The sequence below is a fragment of the Chiloscyllium plagiosum genome, unplaced genomic scaffold (assembly GCF_037043375.1).
Source record: "Chiloscyllium plagiosum isolate Xiang-an unplaced genomic scaffold, Cpla_swu_hap1 HiC_scaffold_4, whole genome shotgun sequence".
NCBI classification, from domain to species: domain Eukaryota; kingdom Metazoa; phylum Chordata; class Chondrichthyes; order Orectolobiformes; family Hemiscylliidae; genus Chiloscyllium; species Chiloscyllium plagiosum.
Genome location: NW_028270142.1, coordinates 132394327 through 132407032, shown reverse-complemented (window position 1 = coordinate 132407032; position 12706 = coordinate 132394327). Strand labels below are relative to the sequence as shown.

The 12706-nt window shown below is 38.7% G+C and overlaps 1 protein-coding gene across 1 annotated transcript in view; it reads right to left on the bottom strand.

Moving 5' to 3' along the window:
• The window catches only part of napgb (N-ethylmaleimide-sensitive factor attachment protein, gamma b), a 53130-nt gene that overhangs the window by 22536 nt on the left and 17888 nt on the right, over positions 1 to 12706 (bottom strand). The window contains exons 5-9 of the mRNA XM_043687753.2: positions 12671 to 12701; positions 8621 to 8730; positions 7408 to 7474; positions 2905 to 2975; positions 272 to 350 (exon numbers count right to left, since the gene is read on the bottom strand). Coding sequence (XP_043543688.1) covers positions 272 to 350; positions 2905 to 2975; positions 7408 to 7474; positions 8621 to 8730; positions 12671 to 12701 — 358 coding nt within the window. The remainder of the gene's footprint in view (positions 1 to 271; positions 351 to 2904; positions 2976 to 7407; positions 7475 to 8620; positions 8731 to 12670; positions 12702 to 12706) is intronic.

Below are 12706 nucleotides of genomic sequence, written 5' to 3'. Positions count from 1 at the left end.
CTCTATAATTAATTAATTTTAATTGCATTTTGATTAAGCAGCACAATAGGTGTTATAGATTTTCCTTTCATTTTATTGTGTGGTGAATCAAGTGATTTCAAATTAGTGCCTAAATCAGGATTGAGTGAAAAAAATACATTAGGCTTAATTTTAAATTTTAAATGAATTCCTGATTATATTGTTCATCAGAAAGGGGAAATGTCAACTGTCAGCTAAAGATTTAAAGGAAAATTGCCAAATGTCAATGCAAAAACAAATCTTCTTTGGGTACCTTAAAACATGTAGGATAATTCTCAATTTCCTTATACATGTTCTTTTCCTTTTGAAGAGATGCTGCAGCTTCATCAAGCCTTAAAAATAGGAACAAGAAACACTTTAACAGCAGTTTTAAGGCATTTCCACAAACAGACTTCATTATGGCAATAAAATATTTATTTAAAATACCAACAATCAACAACTATTTATTTTATATATAGATGGAACCCTCAACATGTCTATCGTGGCCAATGCATTTGAAAAGACAATGTTAAACAAGCACAAAACTGTGATCCAATCATCTACTGACAAGTCAGTCTTCAAAGCCATTTCACAACACAAGACTATTTTGGATATAGTAAATGCAAATACTTTAAAACTAAGAACACTAACAGCAGAGGAGAAACATATATAGGTAATTCTGAATCATGTTGGACAGAATCATAGCATTCAAGGAAAAGGTTCTATTTACAGAAATTCAAAGTCACAGCTGGGATGATGTAGGGAGGACAGCTAAGAAAAAGAATACACGGCCCTCTTGTGGTATAGAGGTAGTGTCCCTATTCCTGGACCAGGAGGCATGTGTTCAAGTCCTGTCTGCTCCAGAGGTGTACAATAATATCTGAACAGGTTAATTAGAAAAATAGGTAAAATTAAATAAAAACAAAAAATGAACACAAGTGGCACAACCAAAGCTGAAGGCAATCATTTCCCAGGCAACTTTCTGTACAAAACCTATTTCTACATGTGAATTTAAGTGCTCTGGGACACAAAGTCTTTCATTAACAGAAGTCACTAGAGCATTTGATAAGATGCCACACATTAGGCTATTTAATCAGGGCCCATAGTGTTAGAGGCTATACCTCAGCAAGGATAGAGGATTGCCTAACTAATAGAAATTAAGAGATTTGAGATAAGGGAGTCATTTTCAAGATAGGAGAAAGTGAGGTCTGCAGATGGCAACCTGTAACTAGCGGAGCGTCACAGGAATCAGTGCTGTGGCTTACAATTATTCACAACTGATATAAGTAACTCGGATGAGGAAAGTGAATATATTATGGCTAAGTATGCAGGTGTGACAAACATAAGTAGGAAGGCAAATTCCGTAGATAACACAGAGGCTGCACAGGCAGAAAGATAGATTAAGTGAGTGGCAAAACTTTGGCAGATAGAATTTAATGTGGAAAAATGAGAGACTACGCATTGTTGCAAGAAGAGAGGAGCTGATTATTATTTAAATTGAGAAGGACTGCTGAAAGTGACAGAACAGAGGGATTTGTGAGGCCTTGTGAGTCTCAAAAAGCTAGCATTCAAATCCAAATAATAGGGAAGGTAACTGGAATATTGGCCATTATTTCAAAGGAAATGTAGTATAAAATTAAGGAGGTTTTTCTAAAACTATACGAGATACTAGTCAGACCAGAGCAGCATTCCATGAGTTTTGTGTCCCTGCTGGCATTGGAGGCAGTCCAGATGAAGTTCAGTCAGCTGGCATCAGATATGGTAGCAGACAAAAAAAAACTGCAGATGCTGGAATCCAAGGTAGACAAGCAGGAGCCTGGAAGAACACAGTAAGCTAGGCAGCATCAGGAGGTGGAGGTTAATGTTTTGAGTGCAACCCTTCGTCAGGAGGGTTACACCCAAAACATTGACTTCTCCACCTCCTGATGCTACCTGGTTTGCCATGTTCTTCCAGCTTCCTGTTTGTCTACATCAAGGGCTGACAGGTTAGGTAGGTTGGCCTGTACTCATTGAAATTTAGAAGAATGAGGGGACAATTTACCACTCAAGAATCTTCGTGACTTTACATGATGGATGCAGAAAGGTCGCTTCTCCTTAAGGGAGAGTCTTAGACCAGATGGCATAAACTCAGGATTAAGGGGTTGTATAATTAAAACAGAGATTAGGAGGAAATTTTTCTCGGATAGTAGTGAATATATTGAATTCAGTACTGCAGACAGCTGTTGAAGCTTAAGTATATTAAAAGTTAAGATAACAAAATTTCAATCAGTCAAGGAAAATGCAACAAAGTGGAATTGAGAATTATCAGATCAGCCATGATCTCATGGTGGAGCACACTCAACAGGCTGTGGCCTACTTCTGCGCCTGTATCTTATGGAATCACTAGGTTAAAGACTGTCCAATATTAGATAATTAAAAATCATTTGAAATGCACAGCACTGAAAAAGGCCAAAATTTCCAACCAATCCACCCCAGCATTTAAGCTCCATGCACATATATTCACATCCTTCCTCAGAGTCATAGAGATGTACAGCACGGAAACAGACCCTTCGGCCCAACTCGTCCATGCCGACAGATATCCTAACCTAATCTATTTCCATTTGCCAGCACTTGGCCTATATCCCTCTATACCATTCGTATTCCTATACCTATCCAGATGCCTTTTAAATGTTGTAATTGTACCAACCTCCACGACTTCCTCTGGCAGCTCATCTATCCAAACTGTCAGCATAACCTTCCATTTCCCTCTCAATAAAATGCTTAGGTACAATATGTATATTTACTGATAAAACGGTTTCATCAACACATTGGAGGGAGACATGTTTAGGAACAGAAGTACTGTTTCATTAACTTTTCTTGATTTTAAGTCCGTAGGTAGCTGAATCTAATTTTCAGAAAGGCTGTTACCTGCGATCCCGAACTAGCAGCCGTGAAACTTTTCCAAGCAATTCAGCTGATTGGCGTAAACGCTCTTCATTCTACCAAACAATAACTCCATTGTTACAAAGTAAAGTCAACATTTTATAGTAAGCCATACAGCATACTTCACAACATTTCATAACTCAATAGTATATATGCAGACTTCCAAATCTTTTTTTAAAAATAACGTCCACATAAATTCTTGATGTTTCTAGGTAATTGGTATCATCTTTAAAGGAAAGATAAATCAATCATAGTTAAGGGAAAAAGTTAAAACACTGCATTAGATCAAAGGAAACAGAACTGCATTAGATCAAAGGAAATTGCGTTAAGCCTCAGAACTGGGAGCAATTTAGATCCTAATATGATATTAAAGAGTTCATTTGCTCTGCTGACCTGCAAGAAAGTGAATGCATCAGGGGTAGGATGGTGTGTCTTTGTTTTATAGGTGGAATGTGGGAGGTTTACATTCTCATTCCCTTGCCATTCAGGGATGATTTACATTGTCATCATCACCTATTAAAAATTAATAAGAATATTATATAGTTGGAATTCTGACGACTCCTTGTAGTTAAAAAAAATACAATTCACACCAGATCTGTCCATTAAGGGATGATTTGCATTACATTATTTCTAGAGGTGATATTGTCACTGCATTGTATCTTGAGTGGCATGTGACTGTGGGGGAGTGACTGGGGGTTTTCTTGTGGGCATTACTAACTGTGATGTAAAGATTTTGTATAAAGGAAGGACTGCTTCCTTTGTTCAGAGAGAGCTTCCCTGGACATGCCTCACAAGCATGGTGAGGAGTGTTCAGGGTTTCTCCTAAGTTTGTATTGTACTGTTCTTAATAAAATGTGGTTGCTTGCTCACAGAAGTTGGTGTGTTGCAGTTGCATCAAGTGCGTAAGAACCTCAGGAAAAACTAACTTAACACAAGCAAAAGACCAAGAAACTGATTAGAAAAGGGAAAAGAGAATTTGAATGCAAGCTAGTAAAGATAAAAACCATGACTGTATGGTACTTGGAAGGAAAACAATTAACAAGGATAAATAGAGACCTGTTACAGGTGGGAACAGTAGAATTCATAATACAGGACAGGGAAATGGCAGAGAAACTGTAGAGTTAATTTGCATATTTCTTCATTGAAGATAATATAGAAAATATTTTGTAAATACGAGGCAACCAAGGGACAATTGCAACTGAAGAGTTAAAAGAAATTAGTATCAGTAAAGATGTAGCACTTGAAAAATTGACTGAATTGAGAGTAGATAAAACCCTGGACAGATGAGCTTCATCTCAGATTTTATTTAGTTGTTTATGGGCGACAAGCGTTGCTAAGCCAGTATTTATTACTGCCCATACAGCAGTTAAGAATCAAACACAATGCATTGAGATTGGAATCACATGTAGGTCAGACTAAGTAAGGGGGGCAAATTTCATTTCTAATGCACATTAGTGAACAAGGTGGGTATGTGGCAGTAGGCACATGGTCACCATGAAACTACCTTTTTATTCCATGTTTTTTATTGAATTGAAATTTCACCATTTGCCATGGTGGGATTCAAACCCATGTCTCCAGAATATTAGTCTGGGGGGCTCACAATTACAAGTCCACTATGTCACCACCTCCCCATGCTGAGAGTGTTGAAGCTAACTGATACATTGATTAGTTTTTGAAATTTCAAGAAAGGTTCCTGCTGACTGGAAGGTATAATCCAACTATTTGTGAAAAAAAGGGAGCGTGGTGAACTACAGATATATTAGTCTGATATCAGCAGGAGGAAAATAGTAGAATTTAGAGAACTTGAGCATGTGCTTTGAAGTTTCTCCAAGGTGGAGGTGCGCTTTAAGAGGGGAAAATGTGCATTCCAGGCATCCCAAGTGACCTTCTTGGGCTACAGAGTCAACCAGACCAGGTTACATCCTTTGGAAGACAGACAGGGCAATGAAAGGTACCCCGGCCTCCATGTCTGTACCAGAGCTTACATCTTTCCTTCGGTTGGTAAATTACTGTGGCAAATTCATACGCAACCTGGCATTCATCCTGGCACCATTACCTCCGCTATCGAAAAAGAGTCAGCCTTGGAAATAATCCTGTAGTCAAGACTTAGACTTTAGGAAAGTGAAGAAACAGCTATCATAGTCTATGTGTTGGCACAATATGATCCCAAGCGAGAGCTGGTGCTGATATGCCATGCCCCTCCTACAATATCAGAGTAGTGTTGGCTCACCAGTGACCCAGCGGATAGTGAATACTTCCCAGACTTTGCTGATGCCAAAAGATGATTAACTCAGATAGAGAAGGAAGGTTTGGCGTTAATCTTTGATGTGAGAAAGTTTCACCAATACCTTTGCGGATGTAAATTTGTTATAGTAACCAATTACAAACCCTTACTAGAGCTACTTAAAGAGGACAGGGTTGTGCTGCCTATAACTTCAGGTCAAATTCAGCGGTGTGCTCCTATTCTGAGTGCATAAATTACAAGTTGGAACACTGTCCAGTATGTCAGGTTCCAAACGGTGGATTGTAATAGGGGACTCTCTGGTCTCGGGTACAGGCAAACGTTTTGCTGCCATGAGTGAGACTTTAGGATCATGTTTTGCCTCCTTGGTCAAGAACCAGGGTCAAGGATGTCTTGGAGAGGGTGTAGAATATTCTGAAAGGGAAAAGTGACCAGCAGGGGATAGTTGTCACATTGGTTCCAATGACATAGGTAAGGAAAGGAAAGAGGTTCTGCAGAAAGAATATAGGAAACTAGGTAGGAGGTTAAAATGTAGGTCATAGAAGATAATAATATCTGGACTACCAGTGCAATGCGCTAGTGAGAGTGGTAACTGGAGGATAGAGCAGCTAAATAAGTGGCTGAGGAGCTGGTGCAGGGATTCACATTTTTAAACCATTGGGATCTCTTCAGGGGTTGAAATAACCTGTATAAGAAGAATGGGTTCCACCTGAATTGGAAGGGGACTAATATCCTTGCGGGGAAACTTGCTAGTGTTACTTAGGAGGCTTTAAACTAATAAGAGCAGGGAGCGGAACCAAAGCAATAGTGAGAAAAGAGAAAAGGCTGAGGTTTGTTCAGCAGATAAGTAAGGCAGCATGGCAGAGAACGACATAAAACTGATAAATTAATCTGCATTTACTTCAATGCAAGAGGCCTGACAGGTAAGGCAGATGAATTTAGGGCATGGATGGGAACATGGGACTGGAGTTTCATAACCATTACAGAAATATGGCTCAGGGATGCACAGTTTGGCAGCTTAATGCTTCAGGATACAGATGCTATAGAAGATATAACATGATGCAAGAGAAAAGGGGAAGTGGCATTTTTGGTCAGGGAGAAAATTACAGCTGCACTTAGGGAGGATATTCCCGGGAGATCATCCAATAAAGTTATATGGATTTACATGCATTTGGAAAGGCAATGACTGATTTGGGATATGGCTTTGTGCATGGGAAATCATTTCTCACTAACTTGATTGAGTTTTTTTTTGAAGAGGTGACAAAGATGATCAAAGAATACAGAGAAGTAGATGTAGACTACATGAACTTCGGTAAAGCATTCAACAAGGTTCTGCATGATAGATTGATTAGTAAGGTTATATCACAATATATATTAATATTAAAATCACCTATAATTACTGTAGTGCCTTTGATACATGTATTTATACTCTACTGATTTACTCGCCGACCCGACCCACCATGTGCCTACTATATACAGTCCTATAGATTGCTCCTACCAGTGTCTCCTTTCCCTGCAATACAGAGAAGAATGACAGAGTAGATGCTGAATCGAGAGTGTGGTGTTGGAAAAGCATAACCGATCGGACAGCATCCAAGGAGCAGGAGAGTCGATGTTTTGGGCATAAACCCTTTATCAGGAATCAGGTTTATGCCCAAAATGTCGATTCTCCTGCTCCTTGGATGCTGCCTGACCAGTTGTGCTTTTCCAGCACCACACTCTCGACTCAGCAACTACTCGAATCTGATCTCCAGCATCTGCAGTTCTTCAGGATAGATGCTGAGAAAATATCCCTGTTGTGAGAGATTAGAATTAGGACAGACTATTTAAAAATAAGGTGTTTGCCATTTAAAACGAATCCAGAAAATTATGTTCCCTTGCGAGGTTATTATTGTGTGAAATTCTCTTGAAAATGCAGTGGAGGAATGGTCTCTGAATAGTTTTAAGGCCAAGTTTGATAGTCCTTTGATTGGCAAAAGGGTCACACAGAGTAGGGAAAGTGGAGTTGAGGTCACAATCAGATCAGCCTGGACCTTATTACAAGACAGAGCAGACACAAGCTGTTGATTGGTCTACTCCTGCTCCTAATTTGTACATTCATCTGATGTTCTCTGAACTTATATTCTTATTGGACTGATTTCTAAACCAATTTTCTGTTGGTTCTATTGATAAACTGAAAAGCAACCAAGAAAATCATTTTTATAAATCAGCAAATAAATTACAGGATCCTTGGGTCCACAAATTACCTCAAACACTGAAGCAGCTTGTTGGTAAAGATCTACAGCTTTTTCCAAGTTTATGTTTTCAATCAGCCTGAAACATAAGAAAAACATTTTTTAAAGCCTGTAATCCGGAATTGCTTGTTAACCAGTTATTACCATATAATGTACAAAGATTGGCTAAACCTCAAAGCTACCAAGTGAACTTTGCTCATCATTTGGACTCTGACTTTAACCAATCTACAATTATTTTGCAGGTGACAGAAATGCCTGTTGAATATGAAGACTGGTGGAGTGGATGCTGTGGACAAGGAAATCCCCATTGTAATGGCATTAATTCAATGAATTTTTGAAAGGTTTTTTTTCCAAAGGGAATGTGGACGTCACTGTTTAGGCCAGCATTTATGAGCTACCTTTTTGAACCACCGCAGTCTTTGTAGTGCAGGAACACCACAAAGTGCTTTTAGGGAGGGAATTCCAGGCTGCTCTAATACTTCTTGGTGGTACAAGTTATAAGTGTGGTAGTGGCTGAATTAATTTTAGGGCAGAACAAAACAGAACAGTCTGCTCTTCTTCAAATAATGTGGGATCTTTTATCCTGGGAGTTGAAAGTGAAAATGTCCCTCAGTTTATCATCACATTCAAGAGACAGGAAACCCAATAATGAAACAACCCTTCAGTGCTGCACTGAAATGACAGTATAGACATTAGCTCAAGTTTGTGCAGTGAGTCACAAAGCACTGGCCTTCTGGCTCAAAGACAGATTTTATGTAGGAAAAATGGAAAGAGTCCAATTGCAATGATACAGATTTGGCAGAGATATTGAATAAATTTTCAGTTTTTAGTAAACAGTGATGGAATGGAGACTATACTTGTTAAACATGAGACTATAATTTATATCTATTTCACCCTGAGACTTGTCAATACTCAGTGATATTTGCATTGTTACAATTGCAGTTAGGTGAATGTTTTATAGAATGGTATGAGGTCTCCACAGTAAAATAAGCCTCATTACACACATAAAAAAGATAATTATTTGGAAGTAAAATATCTATACTGCACTAGTGTTGACCATTACTCCAAGTATGCTTCAAAATAATAGGTATGGACTCATTAAATACATTTAACTGCAAATATCCAAAATTTGTAATCTTTCACTCAAATGCCATCACCCAAATGTCATCAAATCTGTGTACTATAAATACATTTAAATTGTCAATTGTCATTTTAAATGTCTTACTTTCCAGCACGGTCCAGTGACATGGCAGCAGTATCAGGTGTTCCACTCTCTACAAACATCATGCTGGCTTTCTCAATAAACTGAACTGCTTCTGGTAACTTTTGCATTTCCTATTTTCAAAAAATATTCAATTACGCATGTGTATCTTTAGATCTTTGCATTAGCATAGGATATTTAACTTGTGGTTTATGGTCAGGTATCAATGGGTACAGTAGGACATTATTCAAAAGATGGGAAGAATAGTGAAATAACATGCATCCAATAACTCCAAGAGAAGAGCTAACATCCAATGCACACTTAAATATTACTAAGTAAATACGTATTTAAACAAAGGAGCATTCATTAAACATTCCCATATTATTTGTGCCTTAAAAATCATGCCACCTACTTATTTCCCTAGCCAGAACAATCCCATTCAAATTCCACAAAGTATGTATTGTTAACCGGTTCTCAAACATGCTATTCCAATGTAAGGTTCAATTTACATTTATTGATATTTCATCAATATTCCCACATAAAATAATTCATTTGCAAGATAGGGATCATAGGTTTCTGCTGGGAGCACTAAAACCACAAAAAAAAGCAACCAAAACAATTAGCCTGTCATCAACAACTCAACAGGTTCACTGATGTCACTCCAGCCTTTGTATGATTATTGTCCTACAGACAAACAATTGCTAGAAGACCACCTTCAAACCAAAGATGGAAAATAAGCATAATTTTGTAATGATTCAGAAAGCTTTCCTTCTGTGAAACAGTTTTAAAACTGTATATTGTGAATAGTAATATTAAAACATATGAAGATGCTAAAATTTATGATTTACTTGTATATTAATGTGAATGCAGTTAGGATCATGGAGCTACAATCAGATCAGCCATGATATTACTGAATTATGTAGCAGTTTTGTAGACCTGATGAGATCATAAGAAACAGGGGAGCAGTGGACCACAACACTTAGAGTCTGCTTCATCATTCAGTTATGATAATGGATAACTGACTGTGGCCTTATTATTTTTCTGTGTTTCCCCATATTCCTCAGTCCCCTTGCCAATCACGAATCTAACCAACTCAGCCTTGAATATATTCAAAGTACGCTGCCCCCACTATTTTAAGAGTAAGAATATGTCAAAGACTGAGGAGCTTCTAAGTGAAGAAATTCATCTTCATCTCCATCTTAAATAGGAGTTCCATTATTTTTAAAGTGAGCAGTTGAGAGGAGATTCACTGGTACCGGGATGAGGGGTGAGTTTATCTTACAATGAAAGTTTGGCCAAGCAAGTTTGGCCTGCGTCCTTTTATTTTTGTTCATGGGATATTGGCTTCACTGATTAGGACAGCATTTATTGCCTTTCCCTCATTATTTAGAGGGGCGGTAAATGTCAAATCATGGGGAACGATGGCAGCTTTTCTTGCTAGAGGACACTAGTGAACCAAATAGCTTTTACAACAATTAACAATGGTTTCATGATCACTATTAGGCAATTTTTAATCTAGATTTTTAATGAATTCAAATTTCAACATCTTCCATGGTGAAATTTCAATCCATGTTACCAGAACATTAGTCTGGGAGTCTAGTTTACTCATCCAGTGACACTACCACTATACCAGTCTGGAAGGATGAGAGCCAATGTCATTGAAATAGAAGAGAGCCTGAGGATAGCATCAAAGGATATTTCTTCCTGAGAGGGAGACTAAATCTAATGACAGGTAAAATATAAAAGGTTTCCCGTTTGAGATGGTGATGCAGAATAATCCTTTTTTTCTCAGTGGTTGTGGATCTTTGGACCTCCACCCAAGAGGATAACAAGGGAAAGATTAGGGCCCATTAGGAACCAAAGGCAATCTGTGTGTAGAGTCAAAGGACATTGGTTGGGCTAAATGAGTACTTCATATGTGCCTTCACGGTGGAGGAAGAGGATGTAGGTACAGAATTCAGGAAGAAGGACTGAAAAGTTTGACGTGGCATCGGACGTTTTGGCAGGCTTAAATGTAGACAAACTGCCAGGTCCGGGTGAGATATATTCCACGTTGCTCTGGCAGACGACGGAAAGCATTAATCTCCACTTGGAGAGACAAAGTTTGACCATAGTAGGCAGCATGGCTTGTCAGAGGGAGGTCATGCCTCGCCAATTTGATTGAATTTTGAAAGGCGGCTATGTGTGTAGATGAGGATAGTGCAGTTAATGTAGTTTATATGAATTTCTACACATCATTCAATAATATTCCACATGGGATCCAGGTAACTTGGCAACTTGGATCCAAAATTAGTGATAGCAGACAGAAGGTGATGGTTGAAGGCTACTTGTGTATCCAAAGGCCAGTGTCCAGTGGCATACCACAGGGATCAGTGCTGGGTCCACTACTCTTCAGTTTGTATACATACAAGTAATATAGGAGAAAACGTGGGGGGAGGGGTGTTGAAAAGGAAGTTTGCAGATGACATGAAGACTGGCCAGACAATTAACAGTAAGGAAGAACGTCTTAAATCTTACAGGAAGATATAGGTAGATTTGTCAGATGGACAGATCAGAGGCAGGTGGGATTTAATGCAGATACTGGTGAGGTGATTCACTTTCAAAGAAATAACAAGGCAAAGAAGTACTCAATGAATGACAGGCCACTAGAATGTTCAGAGAAACAGAGGGAGTGTGGGGTGCTTGATTACAGATGCCAGAAGGCAGCAGGACAGGTTAATAGTCTATTTAAGGTGGCAGTTAGATTACAGCTGAAGTACTGCGTACAGTTTGGTCACTGCTCTATAGGAAGGATGTCACTGCAATGAAGGGATGCAGAGGAGATTCACCAGAACATTACGTGGGATGGAGCAGTGTAACTATGAAGAGAGGCTTGGGTTATTTTCTTTAGAACAGAGAAAGCTTAGAGGGAACCTAAGAGGGAGCCTATATAATAAGATAATGAGGGGCAATGAACAGGGTGGATAGAAAACAGTTGTTCCACTTAGTTGAAGTGTCAATAACAAGTAGCATAATGTTAAAGGTGTAAGATTTAGAGAGCATTTGAGGATTTATTTTCATCCTGAGGATGGGGAATCTGGAATGCATTGCCTGAGAGGGTACTTGTGGGAGGAAACCTCACAAACTTTAAAACATTTCCTTCGGATCAGCACTTTAAAAGTCATAATATTCAAGGTTACGGGCTAAGTGCTGGAAAGTGGGAGGTGAATAGATTTGAGTGTTATTTTTGTTGGTGAGAACCAATGGGCCGAAGTGCCTCTTCTGTACTGTATGATTCTAGGAAAAGTGGCAGCCAATATGCTCACCATAAACAGCCCACAAACAGCACTGAAATAAATGACAAAGTAATCAATTTTTTTGTTGTTGATTGAAGGATAAATGGTGGCCAGGATACAATGGAATGTGAGCATTGATTTTCAACTTAAGTCTTGAAGTGAAACTCAAACCAAAATCTCAGAGGTGCGTGCTACCAACTTATCATAACTGAGGCCAGCTGTATTTCCAGGATTGGCCACCACTCTAGCTGGCACTGCTGAGACTGAAGAGCTGTTTGTTTTCTAATTGGCCAGCAACTCAAGGTTAGGTTCTTTGTTAAACGCATGGAAGCCTCAAAGGCAGGCAGTTAACTATCTGATTCACAATCAAAGCAGTTCAGGATTTGGAATATTATTGGTGGTTAGGATTACAGTCACAGCCAATGAAATTCAGCTGTTAGACAGCAAGCATCATCTCAATAATAAAATGAAGTGCGGGTGCAGGTGTTGGACTGCAGTGGACAAGGTCAGAAGTCATATGACACCAGGTTAAAGTCCAACAGGTTTATTTAAATCACAAGCTTTTGGAACGTTGCTCCTTCATCAGGTGAGTAATAAAATGAAAGAATACAAATTTTCTCCCATAAATATGCATGCGCTATCAAAATTGTAATCTCAGATATCTGCATATTTCTGCAATATTGTTATCATGTTATCCAGAGGCTCTCAAATATTCTTTCTCTTTTGCTGAAAAAGAACCTTTGCACATTAGTTATTTTTGGTTACATAAAGAAAGAAAAATGAATGACAAGGGACAAACCTTCAGCATCATTCCAGCCTGTTCATATGCTCTGTG